At 38.9% G+C, this 24,000-nt stretch overlaps 1 protein-coding gene across 2 annotated transcripts in view; it reads right to left on the bottom strand.

Moving 5' to 3' along the window:
• Positions 1–24,000, bottom strand: part of slc25a26 (solute carrier family 25 member 26) — a 48,418-nt gene that overhangs the window by 6,159 nt on the left and 18,259 nt on the right. For both annotated transcript variants that reach the window (XM_077530438.1, XM_077530439.1), the window contains exons 6-9: positions 12,504–12,548; positions 7,418–7,487; positions 4,075–4,139; positions 1,108–1,181 (exon numbers count right to left, since the gene is read on the bottom strand). In XM_077530438.1, coding sequence (XP_077386564.1) covers positions 1,108–1,181; positions 4,075–4,139; positions 7,418–7,487; positions 12,504–12,548 — 254 coding nt within the window. The remainder of the gene's footprint in view (positions 1–1,107; positions 1,182–4,074; positions 4,140–7,417; positions 7,488–12,503; positions 12,549–24,000) is intronic.

Here is a 24,000-nt window from a genome sequence, read left to right as displayed (position 1 = left end):
GTGTTTATTTCTTACAATCTAGTTTAACAACTTGTGCAGTGCTTGTTCATTCTCGGATGGAGACGTTTATTGGCATTTGTTGGAGTAGAGGAAATGCAGCAATCTGAGGAAATGCAGCCTGCAGACACTATATTAGTAAATATGTTATTCAAAGTTAAAAGAACATGTTGACGGATACCAGAATAACCGATCAGTACCGTGTCATGTTAAAACCCCGAGATCAGCGGTACCAATGAATTCCTTGCAAGACATTTGAGTATTTTGACACAGGATATTGTCTCCCATGCTGAATCTACCAAATGAAAGAAGACTCTCTCTCCTTTGACTAGAAAAAAAAAAAAAAGTTTGATTCTACCTTATCCTGTTGTTTTTATAATCAGTAGGTTATAAAAAAAAAATTGCAGCCGTTTGTCTCAGTGAAACTGTGCTAATCTCATATCTAAATTGGAGCATCCATTTCATGTCCTCGTGGATCAGTTGTTTCCAACTTTGAAATTTACAGTGGAGCAACATCAGAAGCTCCCCGATGAAAACACACGATTGACAAGTATACTCGTCAGGAGGTAATCAAGTCAACGCAACAAGGCAAATGTTTTCTGTTTTTTCCTTTTCCAACAAACCTTCCTTTTACTACACACACACACAAAAAAACAACAACAATTCTGGACGTCTTCCACCGTTGTCTTGTTCACTTTGCCACATTTTTCTTGGTTGACTTCATTTTCTGGTTCCACTATGCCTCAAGGTGGAAACGCAAACTAGATCTGGTCTTACTAAATCGGACTTGGTAGTCGTGCTGGCAGCTGTTAGCTCCCTCATGGACGTGTCCTTTTGTTCGACTGGTCAAAGAAACACATCATAAAGCTTTCCAGTTGGCCTGCATAATACCGTCATCAATAAGACGACTTGGCAGAAAAAGCTTTTATACATCTCCATTTTCAGCTGTCGTATATTCGACCCCTTCCACAGTAAGGCCTCCATTTGACTTGAAACATTCTTACATGATGGATGTCAAGTGAGATCAAGTCATGTCAGAATGGATATTTTAAAGCTGTTTTGGACGGTATTTGCTCATAAAACAATCACAGACCGTCTGTGCACACTCACCCAGTAAGCCCTCGACTCTTCCACACGTCACAAAGCACCAGTGGGATGTTGCCGCTCGCCGTGGTTGACCCGGCCTACACAGAATGAGACAGACAACAACAGAGGTGTGATGATGGATAAAAAGGTCTGCTTCACTTCCTGCTTCGTGTTTAGTCTTTCTCAGCTGAGCTTCCTTCATCCACCCTCCTCTTTTTTTTTCTTTTTTTTTTTTTTTAACCCGTTTCTCCTCCCGGACAGCTGTGTCAGCCAGGTGACAACTCCAACACACCAATAGACAACCATTCAGAATGGCAGGCAGCCATTTGCCCAGCCAAACACTCGTGCACACAAACTCAAAACACCTACAGTCTGCTGCTTCTTATTTACACAATAAAGCTTAGCCGGCCGGAGAGTTTTGGATCCATCACTGTAGGGTGGCAGAGACCCGCAGGACGGGGGCCAGTGGGGGTGAAGTCGGCACACATGGCACAGAGACAGAAAGTCAGTCTGTGTGTGGCTCACTGAGCATGAAAGAAACAGTGGGAAGCGTCTGCTGTGAATCTTGACAACCAGATCTGCTCGAATGAAAGGTAGATTCCCACATTTCATCCATGTGAGAGGATACCAATATGAAAAAAAAAAAGTCTCCTTGTTATGGATGTGGCAGCTGGTCATTTTGGGTGCTACAGCCAAGGATCGTGTGACAGAAGTTCCCAAACATTCATCTGCGTTTCACAACATGTCGAAAACATGATGCCGGCCTCTACTTTGTGAATTTGCTCATTTACCACTTAGAGAGCAGCAAGTTGTGTAAAAAGAACTGACACAATGAACAGTTGGACTTTATAAGGTTAACAGAAAGTCTAAATAAGATGACCTGTAATAGTCATAGTGCATTTTAGATTATTCCTGAAATTCAACCCAAAAGCAGAATATTACTATTTGTGAGTAGTTTATACAAAATACATTGTATTTATCAGATTCAATGTTGACCTCTGACTCTGACGAAGTGATACAACTTAGCAACAATCATCAAATGAACTCAAATTAGCGGCTGTATGGATCATGTATCATTGCAAAGGTCAAAATAAGCAGTTATCATTTTCATATTTTTATTTTGCGCCTCGTTGAATCGCAAAACTGAGAATCAAACGAAGAGACAACTGTCAAAAGAAAGTAGAAGTAAAAGAACCATCGACACGGTCCCAAAAATCTTCGCTGGGCTCGCATCACCAACTAACGCCCGCAGGTAGTCGGAGTTCGAGGGAAGCTCTGTGCTACTAATGCCGAAGCAGCTTGCTAGCAACACCTTCGGCTGGCTACTAGTGTGACTAAACATGTTGTGGAGTCGCTCTTAAATGGGTAATTATCACCTGCGTGGCTTCAAATAAGCTAAATTTCTGACAAGTGTCATACTCACGAAGAGAATGTTGACAAATAAAGACAGGGAGAAGCCATGCTAATTGCTAAGCTAACATAAACGTGACACGGCTAGTGCATTTAACACCCCAATTACGCGCTTGGGTGATTGATCACAGTTTTCACAGATGTTTGGCTGGAACTGCGTTAAAATGGATAACATCCAACTTTGAACAGCAAAATTTAAGGAAAATTTATAACTGGAGCAAAAATCATACTCACTAAACTGAACTGGAATCGGAAATGAAATAACTTCTGAACCAGAAGGAGCGGCAAATAATGTTAAAAGTATACAGACACATTCCAAAATAGAATATCATGGAAAAGTTGATTAATTCCCACAATTTCATTCAAAAAGTTAAACTTTCATCAATTATAGATTCAGGGTACACAACTGGCTTTACAAGCTGCAAGCTTGTAATGACCATCAAAAATTATGTTACAAAAATTAATAATAATAATACAAAATAATAATAATAATAATAATGTAATACTTTCAATTGTTTAAATTGTGGATCATCAATCTATAATCAATGATTTTTTAAATTATGGAAAATAATAAACTTTTCCAAGATATTCACTTTTTTTGGAATGGATCTGTATTTTGACAGATTTTTGTGGTCTATGTTCGAATAAAATTACATTACAGCAGTTTTTTTTTTTTTTTAATTACAATCAATTTAGCTTTGCTTCAAAAGAAATAAGGTTTGCTGCTATACACAATGTGATTTTAAGATTTTTAAGAATTAAATTAAGCATTTAATATTACACATTACCAGAATGGTACTATTAAATTTGGCTTCTAACATGCTGGATTAATGAAAAAAGGTTGGATCTGCTCATGTGTGGGGGTATTGAAAACACGACAAACAATTGTGATAATAAGCACACACAAAGTTGCGACGCTGATGGGAAATTAGAGCAGCTGCTTTTCACATATTGTTTACAGAACCCTCCATACCGATCTACTTCCAGGAATTCCTTTTCTGAAAGAAATCAAGACTTTGTTGCGTTAATTCCAGTATCTCAATAGCTACAACTGGGGGCGGAGGGCCTGGAACGCCATGTTTGATCCAAGAAGCATCTGCAAATGTGTGAGTGTGTGCGTGGGCTCATGACAGTCTGAGCGCACTACTTTAAATACACACAAGACACAGGGAGGGCAGCCAGACAGTCGGAGGAAGCCAAGGACCAAAGAGGAGGAGAAAAATCCGAAAGTGGGGGTCTGAGTGAGGGAAGCTACTAGTCAACGTGCGTCCAGGGTGAGAGGATGTCCTGCGAGGAGTTAACGCGCGGAACCTTCTGCTTCACCTCTCAGAGACAAGCAGCCTTGAGATGGAAAGTTTTCTGACACAGTCCACTCTGGTCCTCCCCTCTAACACAAACCATGCACACGTCTTCCCAGCACTGTCCGCAGTCCAGATAGGATGACGGATGCGTGTGTGTTTCTTCAGTGTCCTGGTTCTACCTCGTCAGTTTGCAGCCTGCGAGGCATCACCTGACACGATTGTTTAAAAAGGGCCTGCGTGCGTGCGTGCGAGAGCAAGATAGAGAGAGAACTTTGCATACCTTTGCAAGCATAATCCTAGTCTTGGCCACATCAAGAGGAGTGGTAACAAGTGCTGCCACCGCACCTACAACGATACAAAAATATTACTCAAGAGCCACATTAAAAGCTCAGTAGTGTTAAGTACAAAATAAGCATGGAAGGAGCCACTGCAGTTCCAGTGATATATTAAAGCAGCCATAAATAGTGAAGCGTCGTCATGGTGTTCTTCAGGTGAGAATATTATCCATTTGGGAGCACCGTTATTAGGCTACAAAAAAACAGACACACTTTTAATCCAACTGACTCATTTCTCCCTTGAGCAACACACACTGACACATAATCAGGTGTGTGTGCGTGTGATTGGAGTTGTAGTGGTAGTGGTAGCAGTAATATTATTATTATTATTATTATTACCGTATTTTCCGCACTATAAGGCGCACCTTCAATGAATGACATATTTTAAAACTTTTTCCATATATAAGGTGCTACAGTAGAGGCTGGAGTTACGTTATGCATCAATTAGATGGTGCTGCGCTAAAGGGAATGTCAACAAAACAGTCAGATAGGTCTGTCAAACTTTATTAATTGATTACAAACCAGCTTTCTGACAAATCCATTCACTCCCAAAATGAATACACAGTTGTTTTATTATTTTCTCCGAGGTAAAGTATTAGTATTAGCTAGCGATACAAGATGGCGGGATCTTCTGCGCATGCGCGTCAACGATCGTGCAGGTCACCGATAGCGTCTTGACAGCGAGACCTGCTGCGGCTCAATATTGATCCATATATAAGGCACACTGAATTATAAGGCGCATGGTCAGCTTTTGAAAAAATTGAGGGCACTTAGGTGCGCCTTATAGTGCGGAAAATACGGTATTATTATTATTATCATCATCATTGTTAGTAGTAGTCGTAGTGATGTGGGTTGTGTGTGACACACGCTGATGACACCAGTACGAGTACGGAAGTCTTGAGTACTCACCGATACCAACTAATGCACCTAGCATTTTTTATACATAAAATTTCTATTAAGCCAATGACAGATCATTTTAAAGAAAGTCCTTTTGTTTAGTTCTGCCAAAAACTAGGTTTGTCACTTCCGATACAATACCGATACCGCAGCCTAGAGAACTGTCTGATACAATACCGATCCGATATTAGCCAGAATTAGTGATGGACAAATGTAGCTTAATGAAGCACTTCGTGTTATTTTTTTTACTCCTCTAGATGGCACCCTTTAAAAATGTAATCCATTTCCACTAGCCTTTATATTTGAAACAAGAGCACCATCTGGACAAATAAAAAAAAAATATCACAAGTCAAGCTCCACAAAGTTTCATTTTCTCATCACTTGCTGTCTTGATGCATGATTTTTTTTTTTTTTTTTTTTTAATGTTAGAAGACACATCATCAAGTGATACTATTCTAACAAAAAAAAACCCAATAGTTAGCAACAGTAGGTATGAGAAAATATGACACATTTATTCCAAACATTTGTGTTTCATAAATTCAATCTCAAACATGAGAAAGTACTGCACTTGAATAAAATGCATACAAAATAAAGGACCCTGAGAAATAACCCTAATAAAGTCAATAAAAACTAATTATACTCTAAGATTGGAGATTTTGCATGTAGACTGATATAATCTGATACCGTTTTGTTGGTTGATATTGGATGAAGATAACCCCCCAACAAAAATCAGAACATTCACTCTACAATAGAGGATTTAAATCCAAAATAAAACACAAACTACTAGCTCTGAATTTTGATTAATAGAAAAGTGCAAAATGAATCTGACAACTTTGAGTTTTAGTCTCTATTCACAATAAATGTAACAACAAAATAATACAGGTTCAACTCAAGACACTTTGAAGTTGCCAAGAAGTGAATAATGCATTCTCATACACATGCGTAAGCAAAAGCTCTGTTGCCTGCACTGCATTCAGCAGGAAAAATACAACATATTAGTGCACCAGATAATAACATTTTAATTTCCTGAGTCAATGAAAGTAAGTAAAAGTGTAAAATACGTAGATGCATGAAATACTGTAATAAAATTGAGTTAGCAAATAACTGTATAATGTTGGTAAATGCACACAAACAATGCCCTATAAGAATTAATCTAAACATTATAAGCATACATAAATTTTGTCATGTCTGGGGTCACGCTAGGGTTAAGTTTGAGTTCATGACCTGTTAAGTTGGGTTCACGACCGTGAGGTCAAGTGTCTGTTTTGAACTGATGTAACCATAATATAACCATCTTCTAGTTTCAACTAGTTTTAGGCTATGTGATGTCAATCTTTAATCCTTTAGGTGATGTCTGGACCTATGTGATGTCGTTCTTTAGTCCTATACTTGCTACAACGAATTAGATCGATTCATTGTCTGTAGGTGCAGTCTGAGAATTGTGTGTTTTGCCGGATTATTGCTTTCTGTCCCTCTGTGCAACTCTTTGTTTCTCTTCTAGTCAAGTTTGTTCTACGCCTCCCGATGTGAATAAATAGTTAAAACCTTATTTGTGTCTGCGCTTTGGGATCCAACCTCCAGCACATGACAAATTTAAAGAAATGAGTGAATGAGAGAGTGAAGTTCAATGCGAGGGGAGGTATTTGAAACTGGAGGATCCCTGGTGGAAATGGTAGTTCTGTTTGTAGGAAAGTATGTTTGTAATTTGTCCTTGATACCTTCTTGTGATAAATTTTACAGTAGGAACGGCAAATAAATATACTGTTATTGAATTTTTTCCCATTATCCTGCTCTCACATCAACAGAATGAATATTGGGATTTATACAAAAAGCAAAGCACTGTAATTTGGAGGTTACTGGAAAAAGCTATCGATTAGGCATTTGTAATGCTTGTTGAAAACATAATTTTCTGTTATTTCCTATTCCGTTGTTCATGTTGTTTTGAAGCAAACGCTCCCTTTAGCCTGTTTTTCAGAACCCACTTCAGGCCCCAGAGCTCAGGAGGTCGCACAGCTGCAGGGAGCCATTCCCCGGAACCAGCTCCTCTCATCTCCCCTGATACTCATCCAGGCTCAGACAGCACCATAAAGTCTGACGCGGTATGTTGTTCATTGGCTGACATTTTCCCTCCTGACAACAATGCAAATTCATCGTAGTGCAGATTTCCAATTTAATGCTGTTTGCTCTGGAATTGTTTTCTTGTATTTTCCCTCCATTTGTCTCTCCGCCAAGCTCTTCAGCGGATTTGCTGTATGAGTGAGGGTGAGTTTTACCAGCAGAACTCACCTCGCACAAGGCTCGTCTACATTGGCCTCCCAGCCACCTTTCCATCTATTCAACCATCCCTCCCCTTCCACCTTTTCCCAAAGCAGCACCCATAATCCTCTGCACCTGCAAAAGCTCCGCACAGTGCAGCCTGCCAAGAGTGGAGCGTGTGACCTCGTCTCTGTGACCACTGAGTCTGCAAGAGAGAGCAAAGTAGAGAGTTGATGAGAATAAAAAAATGATAACAAAAGAGCAAGGGAATGGGAGAAGAAGGGGGCAAAGAGAGAAGTAGTTGCATTAAAGGAAAAGGCTATGTGACCATCTCCAAGCAGCTTGATGTTCTTGTGACTACACTTGCACATTCGATTCAGAAATTTAAGCTCCACGGTACTGTAGCAAACCTCCCTGGATATGACCGCATGAGGAATGTTGATGACAAAGAGACAGATAATAATGAATGGTAACAAAGGAGCAAAGAAATTAAAAGTGAACTTCAAATTTAAGGTATATCAGTGTCAAATTGCATCATCGTTTGAGCAAGAGTGGCCTTAATGAGAAACGAACAAGGAGCACAACACTTAAAAATAAGTCATTAAGTCATTAAAAAATTGCCAAAATGCATGTTGACAAACAATTGAATGTCCTATAGACGGATAATACGAAACTTTTTGGCAGGGTACCTCAGCTCTATATTTCACAGGGGTAAAGATGAGGCATATTAAAAAAAACAAAAAAACAAAACTGTCACTACTGTGTAACACGAGGAAAGGTTCTGGCGCTGCTTTGCTATATCTGGCACAGCTAAACTCCAAAACAATGACGAAGAATAAAACAGATTAATCTGAAGTGGTCTTCTGTGAGTCGTGATCTACTGTAAAAAGCACCCTTCAAACTGAAGACAAACGCTTGCTCATTAAGAGTGGGCAAAAACACCTGTTGTGAGGTACACAAGTCTCGTTGAAAGTTATAAAATTGTTTAATGCCGCACAAAAGTTGCACAGCAAAACATTAAGTTATTGTGTTTCATGAGTTTAATTTAAAAATAATTCTGTTGAACGTCACGTCAAACGCAATGTCTTTTTTCATTGGTTATATTTTCATAAAATATTTATTATTGTTAGACTAATGCGGGTTTTCCATTAACAAAGGTGGGTACCGACAATTCCACGCATGTTAAGTGGTCGGACTTGAGGGTGGGATCCACGAGCGGGTCCCAAATGGTAACTAGACTAAGTGCAATTTTTCTTGAGAAATTGCGTGGGAATGCTGAAAGCACATTGAGAAATAAATTATGAAATTATAACCTCCTGATTACTGGACAATGCGCTTTACCAACTGTGCCACTGAGCACTATCAGACACCTGGTAATGATGATAAGTATATGTATGGAAGTGGGCGTGGAAAGTGATACTTAGAAAAAGTTCAATTACTGTCCCATTGATAATGAATGGGGAAAAGTTGATTTTAAATGTTAAACTGTGCAAATACTGTAAGTAATGTGGAATTAGACAATATATACCCCGGGAGGCGTGAATCATGGAAGATAGTTAAAATTTGAACAATGTAAATTGGAAGTATTATGTGGGCGTTGTTAGGCAGCAAAAAAGTGTGGAGAATAAAAATCACAATAACATATGTGGGAATGCTTCAACATTATCGAAAATGTCCTACAGATGTATGTATGCATGGTTTGATAGGTCTGTGTTTGTTGTTGTGCGCCATTTTCAGCTTTTGTGCTTATCGTTGCTGTCCTGTGAAAAACACTTTATCTCCATTAATGTTTTTCAGATGTCTGCATTCAGTTTCATCCATTCATAAATGTACAAAATGACAAAAAAAAAAAATGGACATAAGTGTTTTTCACAGGACAGCGACGATATGTACACTTTTCGTAAGAATTGTCTCTTTGAAAAGTGAGTCCCACAGGACTGTGTGAGGTCAACCTTTGTGCAAAATGCATGTGGACAGCTGTGCTACCTTGGGCACTGTGAGGTATGATTATGTGTCAGGATGAGCAATGGAGCAATTACTGCTATATTCTTTCGATATCCCGCCTCCGCCTCTTCCTTCTGCAACGTTCATCTGTTGCATGTTATCTCCTCCCATCTCAAAGGCCATGCATTCCCCAAGTGTGTGTGTGCCTCTGTGTGCAACATAAACAGGTAACCGCGAGTCTTCCTGTGTTATAGTAAATGATGTGTTGTGTATTTTGGAAGATGGCAGCGCAAAAAGAATAGCTTTTCCACATCAAAAGGCCTCATGCTGATGTGGACTCCTTGCTCGTGGAGTTTCTCCGTGGAGTCTCCACTTGGGTTCAAGAATAAATCAGCGCGTAAAACCTGGGAAACAGACTCTTTGACCTTTGAACCTTTGTGTGAGGGTCAGACTTCCAGCACAAAACTGCTAGGTCTGCGTGCAAATCACCTACGCATTTGCACACAAATTTGCGGTTCAGCGAAAACCTAGTCACAGATGTTTTTGAGAAACTATCCCTTGTTATTTGTCAAACCCCCATCTTATCTATGCATTATTGACAACAGACAGATAGAATAGAATATGACTTATTCCCATTGTCATCTTATTTTTTACCCTTGTTTTAGAACGCACTTCAGGCCCCAGGGCACAGCTGCAGGGAGCCATTTCCCGGAACCAGCTCCTCTCATCTCCCTTGATACTCATCCAGCCTGAGACGGCACCATAAAGTATTTGACCATTCATGACTTGGTGTGAAGTCAGATATATCCGAGTTGTTTTTTCCCAATTTCGACCTGAAAGCATTCCAGGCGAAAGTAAACAACCAATATGGCGGATAGTGGTACATTGTTTTTCATTTTGGTTCTTAAAACTGATTTTTGACCTCCAGCAAACTTACCTGCTCGCAATTTTGCTTCATTTATTGTGTTTATCTTATTTCATAAGCATTCCATACAGTTTAGTAGTTCATTGTATGATTTCATGCAAGGAGATAGCGGCATACTGTCGCGTATGTTGCGTTACGTGAAGTTATGTTGAATCTTTATGAATAGCGATCTAGTTTTATACTTAACTAAATTGTGTTTTACCATTCACGGTCTGTGTTTACAAAGGGGATCACCATTGTAGAGTGACGTCACTTGTAGTCCGTTGGTGAGTCGCAAGTGGTATTTCAAAGTTCAAGGGGGCGTTCCCGTACACACTAGCTGGTTTGAACTTGGAAAGGTCTGACTTCCGACCATCCTTGACCTTAGCTGTTCACAATACTGGATTCAGATTTGTATTTCCCGCCCTTTGTCTGCGGATGTGACGTCGTACTAACATTGTGTACGTTCAGAAGGCAGTTTCATTTTTTTCCGGCCACACGTGGCAGTAGCAATTCGAAGTTCAAAGTTCTGCATTAGTCAGATTTAAGTCGGCGTCATGGTGGACAAGTGGTTATTACAAGTGCTGGGGTTCGAATCCTGGCTCTGGCATTCGCATGTTCTCCCCTTACTGTGTGTTTTTTTCTTGAGATACTCTGACTTCTTCTCACATTCCAAGTGTCTGTAGGTATGCATGGTTGTTCGTGCCTTACGATTGGTTGATGACCAGTTCTGGGTGTAATCCGCCAAAATCATCTAAAGACCTAGATACACCAATCCGAAGTCGGGAGTCGGACAGCGATTTCAGCAAATTCGACATGTTGAATCGGCGTCAGGGCATTTGACCACTGTGATTGGCTGTTAGCTAGAGAATCAGTGCACAGGGCAAGAACAGGAAGTGACACACAGTACTGATGGAAATTTTGCACATCGTCACCCTGTTGGACCCTCCGTATTTGAACGAACAATGTCTGTCTGGACAGAAGATCGGGAAGATGACTTTGTCTCTTTGGTTCAAGAGAGACTGGCATTGTATGATATTACCGTTAAAGGGTATGCCGACAAAGGTTTGAAAGCCAAACTATGGCATGACATGGGGATGCGACTGCATATAGCCAATAGAATTTACTTATATATACACGATACTGTGCAAAAGCCGGAGGGTTTCATTCATGTGGGATGATATCGTGAGAGAAAAAGTAACCGGTATGCATTGTTCACATTTTTATATCCCACCCCTGTGAAGAGGTTTCCGGTTGCCTTTAGGATTAATGACTACCGCCGCCGAAGGTATGGAGGGGAATTACTTCTCGCACATGTGCTGAAGGTACGTAATAGTCGGGGTCGATGCGGTTTGTATTTTAATTTTTCTACACGACGTGCTGACATCTGGGCCGATGCCATGGGGGTAGGCGCCGGTCACATTTGGTCAACGTCGGATTGGTGCATCTAGGCCTTAAGATCCAGCTCACCCATGACCCGAGTGAGAACAAGTGGTACAGAAGATGGATAGGCTATGCTCTACTTATGGATGACAATTAAGAATCACTTTATTTCATGTTTGAGGGAAATTATTCAATTTCAGAGACTGCAAGCATTTTCTTCTGGTTGTTTAATGTAATAGAGCGGTGTACTTACTGACCATATGATTTGCTTTCATCAAATACAAAGCCATAAATTTAATGGTCCATCCACCATGAGGAGAAAATAAAAGGGTAGTAGGAGAAGTACAAGAGATTGCAGTCATGGGTCCAGATGCCCCCAGAAAGAGAAGGCCATTGACTGAAGGACAAAGACACACTTGTGGATACCAAAATCCAACTGTCAGAAATGAAGACGCACGCACGCACACACACAGATGTGCAGGATATTGCGCATATTAGCTGAGCCATTAGCCCCTAACATTGATGGAATGTTTGACTGTCCGCCTCCCGTGCCCCTTGAGACATGATGTCACCCCAACAAAACACCGCCTTTTCAAACAGAAACAGCTTTTAATGTGTCCAGAGCCATGCAATTAAAGGGGAGAGGGGCCAAGACATGGGTGAGAGAACGCATTAAAAAATAGAATTTAAAAAGAAAAGCCAAGGAGAGACAGACACGAGTGGATTCGCACAACACTTGAGATGATTTGTGAGAGATGATGATGGCGGTGAAGAACCCATTAAAACCAAGACGAAACAATTCATCTTTGACCTGCTACTAAGGGTTTCTCCGCTGTAAATATGTCAACTTTAACGTCACTGCCATGTATTAATCACTGGACATCATGAAATTAAATGGTGATCCTGACTTGTATTGCATTAGATGGATACAATAATGAAACAGTTCAAGAGCAACATATTGCACAAGCAAAGCAAGGATGAAGTACGTACCTTCAAATATTCCCAAAGTGGAAACTGCACCAGAGAGAATGGAATCTGAAAAACACAACATTGGAATCTTGAACATCTGCAGTAATATTCCAAATCCAGGAGGTTCATCTTTAACGTGCGAATCTGCAGCTGCCTGTGCCATTCTTTCCATCATCTTCGTTGCTTTGCCCACTCAACGTGTTCGCATAGTTCATTTTCACTGCTAATGATTAATGAAAGAGACGGCCTGTGGTCTGGAAAGGTTGGCTGCATATAGAAGAGCCAACTTCAAATAAAGGGTAGAAAGAGACCAGATTGATGTCTTGGGATTGAGTTTTGCCACAGGAAACAATTAATCAGTGCAATTCTCTATCTTTGGAGATGCCCAAGCTCTGGGCATATCCCACAGGAACATACGACAGAATGTAGTCTCAAACGCACAAACACGTGTGTGCAACCTGTCAGAGGGAGAGCAAAAATGTACATTGATTTGATGCTATTAGTGTTTGATCACAGCAACAAGGGCATCATTCAACCATCTGCGCCTCTCGTCCCAATCTGTTTCATCACACTACGACTACACAACTGTGTTTATGCCATTTAATGAGCTAATTAAACACTTGGTCCAAAGCGAGTTGACCTCATATAAACAGTCAATCTGGACATAGTCAAACTAAACTCAAAGTGTATCTACAACATCTGCTCTCTGAGCGCAATGAGAAAAGTTGCCAAGAGATTTGCAAATCATTTACAACTAATTGGAACTTTATTTGTAGTTGACAAAGTTTGTAGCTGAATTGGGATTTTACAGGCATAACAATGTCATTAGTTACTCCTAATGGGGCTGTTTCAGTACGACGCTTGCGATGAGAGGCAGACTGTTGCAAGTTCAGGAGCAGGTCAGTAAGTTTAGTGCGTTTGCTTAGCTCAACAAGAATGTCCCCACTCTAATCAGTAAAACAAATGTCTGTCTAGAGAAATAGTTATTGCCTTCAGTTTAGGGAGTTATGTGTTGTCGGTGTATGTTTCTCGGTAAGATTACGCAATGTGACCAAACGTCCTCTTTTGCCCGGACATGTCCACTTTTTTTTTTTTTTTTTTAAATAAATCATGTCCCTTGGTTATAAATTCCTGAAAATGTTCAAGTTTTCATTATATTTCACAGGATTTGACTTGCGCTTCACAGGACAAATGGGAAGCGGTGTGCAACGTGTTGTTATTGCGACTGGTAGAACACGGATTGCTCCCAAGTTAATTGCGAGGAGTGTGGGGGGTGGGGTTGGGGGTGGGAGAGAGAGAGAGAGAGAGAGAGAGAGAGAGAGAGAGAGAGAGAGAGAGAGAGAGAGAGAGAGAGAGAGAGAGAGAGAGAGAGAGAGAGAGAAAAGGTGGGTTTTCCAAGTCCGTGTTATACACTAATTAAACGAAAAAATTAAGACAAAAAGTGTCATGTGTTGAGAGGTTTGGATCCCAAAGGCGCCGACACAAATAAGATTTTCTCTATTTATTCACGAAGAAGGCAGCACACAGGATAGTGTTTAATAATCCAGGAACAGACATGTTTCTCAGACTGCACCTACAGACAGTGAATCGATCTACATCACATAGGTCCAGACATCACCTAAAGGATTAAGGATCGACGTCACATAGCCTAAAACTAATTGAAACCAGATGATGATTATATGATGGTTACATCAGTTCAAAACAGACACTTGTTATATCAGAACAAAATAGACACTTGACCTCACGGCCGTGAACAGAACTTAACAGGTGATGAACTCAAACTTAACCCTGGCGTGACCCCCAGACATGACAAAAAGTAGGTTTGCGCTCCCAAACCAGAAAGATGGTCGCAGCGCGGGTTCAATCCCCGAGTTGGATGAACGCCGTGGGATGTTATCCGCTTGAAAAGTCAAGTCAAGTCAAATCATCTTTATTTATATCGTGCTTTCAAACAGCGTTAGAAGCTCTTGGGCCAAAAAAGTTTGGGTTTAGGACATTATGTTATTATTTATTCAAGACTTCAAAAGAGAGTTATGTTTTCCGTTTTGTTTTGTACTCATACAAAAAAATTCTAATCAAAATACGATCACCCTAGTTAAAGCTAGACCACTCATTTCCATGAACTTTGGCTAGGTGTTGCATAAATGTTGATGCATATTAAAATTAAAATGTGGGCACTGATGGAACTGTCGAACCTCCACCATAGAATGCAATGAATGTGACACATTTCCTGTCTGCCAAATTAAGAGCTCTATTGACTGATATTGATGTGATCCACAATACTTAAACTAACTAGGAATCAGTAACCAAGTTCCAACCAGTTTGTGTTTCTTTTTCTCTAACACACTGGTGTCAGTGGACTGCACAACAGTCTGCACCAGATACCCAATTCATTATTATTAATACCACCATGCGTTTTTTTCTTCTTTTTTTTTTAAATACAATCGACTTATGTCTTACATTAGAGAGTGTACAATTTAGCTTTCTGTACATAAAACGTAGCTGGCCCTGCTACAATGAGCCCTGGAATCAGACTCCTCCGTGCTCTACAGGCAGACAGAAGAAAATTCTCTCCTTGGAGAGGATCTGCAGTCTTATTAGACGTCGGTCTGTTGGTGTCCAGCCAGCACAATATGAGGAATGAGAGCTCCCCCCATTTTCCAGCTGTGAGCAGATGAGAGTAATCTTCTCAAAAGAATAAAAGTGCACCTGTCTTTTATTACCACCCCAAAGAGTTTTGCGACATTCCAAGCCAACGACACAGTCAAAAAGAGAATAGAGAAACAGTTGCAAAGATACACAGAAAGTGGAATTTTAACTCCATAATAATAATAAATATGTGTATTTTTTAAACAAAAATGGACAGTTGGGTTCTGCAATGGATTTGAAAAGACTGATCCACACCAGATTCAGTTTTGACACAGCCAAAACATTGAATGCTGTGCAGATTATTAATCTTATTTTTTAGAGAGGAAAAAAAATCACGCAAATTTTGAAGGTGATGTTGAAACTGCAGTACTTTATACCAATGCCAGAACACATTAACTTATAACGCTGCTTTGCGACATTGCCGTATTGTAACACAGACAGTACAGCATAAATCAGTATGCTACTTTTTTTTTTTTTCTTTGGCTCAAATATCTTTTGCTGGATATGATTCAAAATTTGATTTATTTTTTTGTGACTTCTGTCAGTTATCCATTAAAATCAGAAGAGTGCTGGGAGAAACAGATTTCTCCTTAGACCTCGACAACTACTATAGTAATCTTGTTTCAGCAAGTAAAATTCTGGTTTGACAAAGGCTAGTATTTGACAGTTTGAAGATCAGACCCCACCGAACCTCAACAGACACGGCTAAAATAATGGACTGGGTCCAAGTCGTCCAAGTCGTACGTAGTCGCTTGGCGAGAACTACAATAAAAACAGATAATCTCTAAAAGTAGAGCAATTATATAGAGCTGCGTATATTCTGGCAAAAATCCTGTCAAAATAAGGCTCTGCGTCTTGGCTACATAGTGAGAACTTTGTTCCAGGAGCTCAGCGGCATCTGCTCCCAAAGCCCTCAAACATCTGTGTTATCCGGCTGGCCTGCAGGGAGACGATTCCACGGCTGGGAAATAGAAGAACGACTCCCCCACAAACCTGCCATCCTTCATCTGGGTATCTTCCATATCTGCATGCAAATGTCATTGCACTTGATCATACGTATTTCATCTGATGCATGTGTCTGATGAAGCGTAGTACATGCTTTGCTGACACATTTTGCGGCTGATCGAACGTGACAGCGCCACTTGCCCCTCACTGTCAGGTTCTATATCATACCATATAGAGATGTGGGCTGTATCACTCTGCTGACACGACTCCAGATTGCGTGTTTGTGTGTACAAAGCTTAGTCGCCAACTGTATTAGTGGGGACTTTATTAGTATTCCGCGAGGCTTCGGCCTGTCACAGGTCCTTAAGCACTCAGCGGAGGGCAGAAAAACACATGCCAAAATATATTCCGCATGAGCCTGATTGGAGGACAAGCCAGTTGGCTGCAATTTGACAAACGACTTTTAATAGGTCATACTGCAGCGCGTGCATACTGATAAGGTTTTAAGAGAGCGAGGCAAGATGATGGATGTTGAGACAGAAACAAGTAGACAAATGTATAAGTATGGGAGACCATGCCAAAGGAGAGATGATATTAAACCTTTTTCTTTCCACAAATATCTCATCCTTAATTCTTTTAAACGATAAAGCTCTTTACCAGTTGCTACCATTGAAAATGCCTCAAAATTAAGAATGTGTAATTGTATGTTGTAACAGAGTCTATCACGATGTCTGATCCTCAGCAGTAACGGTATGAAGACATTTTAACATTATAAATGGACTTTACATGATCGGATTTTTTGGCCGATCACTGATTAGAAAGCTTGAAAAACCCATCACTTAGTTGATCATAAGATGTAGTAAAATATGTATTTATAGGACTGGCTCGGAAACACAAATACCAAAAACCCACTTCTAATTGACACAAAGTGAAATACATGGGGGAAAAAAATAAAAACAAATAACCCCCACCGCCCAAAATTCTACCAATAGCACAAATAACCATTGATTAGAACATATTATGTAATATTTCACAGAACCGATCAATGACTTCATTGATCAATTATGCAAATTAACTCTTTGATTGCCAAAAACGGTTAATAACGATTAGAAAAATCACGATGTATGCCGCCATAAACGTTAAATGACGTCAACTACGTTTTTTTTTTTTTTTTTAAATCAATGAGAAGTGCAACGTCTAATTGCAGCGCTGCTTGGTCAATGGGTTGTGGAATCAAAAACAGCCACTAACTATGGCCAGCAGATGGCAGCATTGTATCTCTTTTTAACGGGTTCAAGGTATATAGAATTCCAATGAAACATGACGAAGCTGATGAAATAGAAAGTTTTCAAGGATAACGTGAATGATCGAAGCCTTTGTCACATTAAATCTAATTCACAGAGCGTCACTAAACTAAAAATCTTAGTGTCAAAGTCACTGTTGTGGAGAAAATGCATCGTCACAAAAAGCTTGTTTTCTCATTTTTCTGTATTTTCGCTTATGTCACTCAAATGACCTATGTTCAAATGGTGATTACTAAAGAACGGAATAAAGTAGAAACATACATTTTTTTCTAATGAAAGAATGGAATCCAATCTTTCATGTTTACCCACGTTGTATATTTTAGTAAAAGCACACAATATTCTGTTTGCCTTGAAATCGGCTGGCACTGTGGGGGATTGTATTTTTGATAACGTGTGGCAGTAAAAGAGTTAAGACATTAAAGTCAACCACCGATTTTATATAAAATATCGGCTGATCCAGCTGATCCAGCTAGACCGTTAAACTAAGCAGCCACAACATTAGGTACATCTGAAAACAAGAATGAAAACAATGATCAAATAAACAGTTAGCATAATGGTTGGTTTGGTGCAAGTTTAAATTCATGTGGAAATGCACTGCATTTATTGAGAGTTTTTTCAATGGGCAAAATAAGTAAATGAAAGTTGAGAAACCTGAAAAAAATCCTTAAAACAAATGAACATCTTAAAATAAATGAACAATTGTAAAAGGATCATTACAATTGTATCATATTAAGAATTCAATTATTTTTTTGTGAGACAGTACCAAGCAAAACAAAAGCATTACTATCATAGAAGATCGGTATAATTGTGGATACAAAGCTGTTGAATTGGATGTTATTTTGCTCTGCCGGTAAATAAATATGTTGGCGTGACACTGACGATCACCAGCACACTGTACCTAAGTGAAGAAACTAGTCAAACCTTGAAAAGAGATCACGAACAAGTATGTGCTGAGTCTGTTCCACGCTCGCCACCAGATGTGGAGCAAATGATTCATGAGCTGGAGAATGCAGCTGGATCCCATGTTAGTACTTGATACCCAATGACCACTGCAAATCCATCTGTCAAAATGTTCTAAAGCCCTTGGATTTGGAATCCACCACATAAATTATATCGCATTAAGAATTTCAAATTCAATTTATAAAATGAGCAACCAAAACTTAATTTGAAACAATCTTGGGCTGATTGAGAATTAAGATAACAATTCTGCTGGTGCAGCACATTAAGGTGCATTAAGTAGTTTTCCAATTGCATCATGCTCGACATTTTCCAAATTGGAGCAATCCAACTTTTCACATAGGGATAAAATGTCTGAGCAGCGAGCACTCAGATAAAGCAGCTGTGAAACAATGTATGATGTTGTGTAATGTCAAAAAGATTGCTGGTGATTAATATGAAATGAGTACAATGACAACGTACAAATGATCAAATATTGAGAACTACGAAAACGCCACAAATGTGTAGAAACAGAAGAAGAAACATTGCAAGAGGATCAATGTTTTCTAAAAAATAAATAAATAAATAAATAAATAAATAAATAAATTAAAAAAATCCAGATGGCAGTCACATGGGGAAGCCATCAGTGGCAGCCATTGTCAAAAAAATCGAATGAATGTAGGTCATGAGAAGCACAAATCACATTAAAATCCGCATTTATTATTCGCTAATACATGCATTTCGCAAAGTAATACCATTATGTACGCATGCACACAAAATAGATAATTAACGTCTGCACACTAATACCAGGTTTTTTTTTGTAATTTATAAACAAGAAATAATTGTATATAAAAAAAAATAAAAATAAAAATAAAAAAAGGGTGTGCAATAGCAATATAGGCTATAGGACAATTTGAATGAAGCGGTGCCTAGGAACTTAAACAAGCTAGTTTTATATATATATATATATATATATATATATATATATATATATATATATATATACATACATACATACATACATACATATATATATGTATATATATATATATATATATATATATAACATTTATTGAATCACAGAGCCAAAAATGAGAATCTAATTGAAAAGTGAGACAGTCGACGATTCCCACCAATAATACATATATGTACATATTCCGTACAGATTCATATACAGTTTTATTGGTCAATTTCTTGAGTTAATTTCTGCTTCCGCATTGCATGCACTTCCACCACCCAAATTCAGGAAGCCGAGTTGACTGGCTGGAAGTCGGCTGCGTTCCATCCCACGTTGCAAAACACCCTAATTCTAACTGTGCTAGTCAAGCAAAATAACTAAAAACAGAAATAAAACTCCACTCATACATACTGGACTGCACTTTATGTTAGACTTGCACTGAGTACAAAAAATAGGGCCCTTTATGTCATTTAAACAGGGGTTTCAAGACTTTCAGTATGCCCTGCATAATTTGCAAAACACATAAGAATACTGACGCAATCACAATCCATCAGTCATATCTGTGTGTCAGTTAAGTATGATGATGGACTGACTGACTGATTAACAGATGTGATGAAAGGTGATAGAGTGAACAATATAATAGAGACAGAGGAGGTGTTTTGGGCACTCAATGTGGGCTTGCATTAGCGAGTAAGTGCCTCAATATTAAGTGTTATTAGAAATTGGATGTAGTTTATATGTATTTCTGTTATGTACAAAAGCACAATATTGTGCTTTATTTAGTATGAGCTATTTTTTTATACAATATTGTGACCCTTTTTAAAAATCTCCAACCTCACCACAATATCGTGATAATTATCGTATTGTGAGCTTTATATCGTGATATCGTATTGTGATATTTAGATATCGTTACATCCCTAATATTTAGTGTGATGCACATCATGCCGACAAACAGTGTGGTGACTACTTGTCACTCTTTAAATAAGCTGACTGACTGATTAGTTTGACGACCCCTGGGATGACAATTAGAGGACACGTCTTGGTTGAACATGTCCCCATAGTCATTTTTAATTTTTTTTTAATTGTGTATTTTTCCTGTATAGTACTATCATTTTTATCCAGGTCTATTTCATGAGATTTTTTTTTTAATAATTATTTTGACCCACAATTCAAAAGCAATGTCATATTTTCATTTAATTTTCAATAAATTTTCATTCATAATTACTTTGGCAATTCTAATTATTACTTTAGTCAACAGTTATTTCTGTGCTCTCTGTAAGGTGTATACTGTGTTTTCACATTCATAATGCATATAAAGCAAGTAGCCTTGACTATTATTTTCCCTAAAACCACATTTGTCATAGACAAGTTAGACACCATCCCTCCCAAAGCATGAGCAAGGGGGCCTTTTAGAACTTTTACAGTGTAACTGTGAGGAGTGTTCAGCCTTAAGCGATTGGCAATCACTCATCTGAGCCTGTCCAACTCCCTTGCGCTGCACAAACTAGAACGTGTATGACTGCACTTGCTGAAGAATTCCACCTGACAGTTTTGAATGCCAAGGGCTGCACTCTGTGTGTGTGCGCGCCTGCGTTTAAACAAGCCAAACCGGAGAAGTCGTTTAAGCAACGCAACGAAACCACTGTCCCCAGTCGCCCCAAGCTGCTTCATCCTGCAAATGTCAGTGAGGCAGCATTATTCACAACAAATTAGGACTTGTTTTAGGGTAAACGAAGAGACAAGGGAGCTAATTAAAAGAAGGTGAGGTGGTGGTGGGAGGGTTAGAAACAATGTGCCGGCAAATAATAAAAACAGTGACTACATGATAGGGCCCGACCGATATGCATTTTTTTTTTAGGCTGATGCCGATACAGATTACCGATTAAACTGCCGATTATTTAAAAATATATAATGCATAAAATTAATCCCTTCCACAATTCCATTTTCAATGGGTGCCACTTATGCACAAACTGTCGCTATTGTGATTCTCTGCTTTGAATGACAAGTCCATATTAAAAAAAAATAAAAAATCATGAAGTAGACAAGGTTATTGTATAGATTTATGTGTCAATAATGAAACCATTCTTGTTTACAACTGCTGTAAAGCATTGACATTTTCTTTTATATATTTTTATCTTGTGTTATTTTTAGTGTTGTTCCGATACCGATACTGGTATCAGCAGAGGTGCCGATACTGCATAAAAACAGTGGTATCGGTATCGGTGACTACTCACAAGTAACATGCTGATACCATTCATTCCAATGCTAATATAGGATTTTGGATGCAGCATCTTGTGTCTTGCTCGTGCACAACATAAACTGATATATGACATGTTCACTGCATGCCAATCTAAGATATCCTATTGGCCCTTAAATGCTCTGAACCAATGGCAGGACAGCTTTTTCATGTTGAGGAAAAAAAAACTTAAGTATCGGTATGGTATCGGTATCGGCCGATACTGCAAAGCTGGGTATCGGTATTGGTATCGGGAGCCAAAAAATCGTATCGGAACAACACTAGTTATTTTCACAAGTCTTGGGACCTACTGGGCTAACCTGGGACCTCGGGAATTGTATTTCGTGCCATGTCATGTGGAAATGTGTGTTAAAACACACACACACACACACAAAAAAAAATCATTGGATGTTTGCATCCTTGAATTTTAACAAAAGAAAGTCTTTGAATCCTTGAATTACCAACTTTATTAACATAACTTGAAAGGACATTGACAAAATAAAAACAACAAGAAAGTGATATAAGAAATTAGAATCGAATGAACTAAAATAATAGCAACTGAAAAAAACAGTAGAACAAATACTGACTGTTCCGGTGTGTTTTAGCCTCTTGGGGGCAGTATGGTGCCGTGCATCCATTGGGCTACACACTTAAAGTGAGTACAGAAGAAAGTTGTGATTGATTTCTATTAAAATAACTAGTTTTTCACACATTGGGAAGAATTTGTGCCTTTGCGTAGTGTTATCTCATCTGTGGGTATGTGTTCCCACGAGATTTGTGTGTGGATATTCGTTATTTGAAGGAAAAACACCTCCGAAGTCAACACTAACTTCCTGTTAGCATTTGCTAACTTCCTGTTAGCGCTACGCTAGCAATGTTTTAAAAACGAAGCATATTTTGTATTTAAATATTTAGTGGATGTAATTCTTCACGTTGTGTATTTAGTTTTACAGTTAACTCCAACCGCGGTGTCATTAGCTTAAGGGATGCTTAGGGATAACATAATGTAGCGTCGCTGGGAGCTTGGAGGCGCTCCCACCATGCTTTGTGGCACTGGGGATGGAAAGGGTGCTTGTTCTGTGTTAATTATTCTGTTAGTTGGTGGTTCGGTTGTTGTATTGGTTATTGGTGGTGTTTTCTAGTTTGTTGCTACGTGGTGATTTAATTTTGCCGTGACACTGTGATTATACATGACATGAGGAAGAATAACTTGCCTGCATTCTGCGAGTTGAAAGTGGGTAAGTGAGCTCTGCTTGCTAGTTGCTAATACTACTGCTACACAAGTAAAATGGTGCACTCAGGGTACTTTCACAGCCTGTTGCTAGTGGCTAATGCTATGCAAACAAAATGGTGCATTCAGGGTACTTTCACCACGTCGGAAACTTCGGTTTTCATCGATAATGGCGGTTTAAGGGGAAAATAAGGGATTATTTATATAATCGGCCATTTGGCCCAATTGGCCGATTGTTTTGGGCTGATGTTTGAAGGCCAATAATCGGCTGATTAGAATCGGCGGCCGATTAATCGGTCGGACCCTATTATAGAAAATTGAGAGACATAATTCCTTGAAACAGTACATAATGGGAACTTTTGTTGGAGAAATATGGCAGTTAAAGGTACAGCTGCTGCCAATGCAACTTTGTAGGTCAAGCAAGAGAAAAAAAAATCATGTTCAGCAGCACAAGATGGTATCGGTGGTAGCATGCGTAGTGAACGCAAGTCTGACATGACACAGTAAACCTGCAGGGTCAACCAATTAAGCTGCTGACAGGACGAGTGATATGAACATGCCTGAGGGTCTAGCAAAAACTTTTCCGAACAGAGTAAATGAGGTATTAGACGGCTGATTGAGAGTTACCGGATTCAATAGAAATGCACCATCTCCACGAGGAATCTCACATGGTCTCATATTACAAGTCAGAGGTGAGCGATTCATTTCTCAAAGCTGCCTTGTGGAAAAACTCAAAATGGATGTCAAAGGCCACATCAACGTGCTAACTCGGTTTTGTTAAATCTGAATTTAATGTCTTTTTTTTTTTTTTTAAATAAAGAAGTGAATCGCATTGGGAGTTATGTAGCCCGGTATAGCTTGTTATATAAATTAAAATTAATTATAGAATAAAAATTGTGTTGACATTCTCCCAAATCATTCAGCAACGCTGACCTATATTTACAATTTCATATGAACTAATGGTTGAAAAATTTAAACCTGGGACAAAAGTTAAGGTCTTCAACATCAACCCATCGATAATACTCTTTAAATGGCCTGACCCTCTTCACAAAAAAATGTCAGACCAGTATATGAAAAATGTACATGTGAGTATGTGTAAGTGATCTAGATAGGTATTATGGTATATGTTTAGTAAATTTATGTATATATGTTTTTGGTAAATGTGAATATGTTAAGTGCACTTGTGTATATATATATATATATATATATATATATATATATATATATATATATATATATATATATATATAACTTGGGTT

This window comes from Festucalex cinctus, chromosome 8 (genome assembly GCF_051991245.1).
Source record: "Festucalex cinctus isolate MCC-2025b chromosome 8, RoL_Fcin_1.0, whole genome shotgun sequence".
In the NCBI taxonomy this organism is placed as follows: Eukaryota; Metazoa; Chordata; class Actinopteri; order Syngnathiformes; family Syngnathidae; genus Festucalex; species Festucalex cinctus.
The sequence above is the reverse complement of the archived record's forward strand: the minus strand, read 5'-3'. Positions and strand labels throughout refer to the sequence as shown.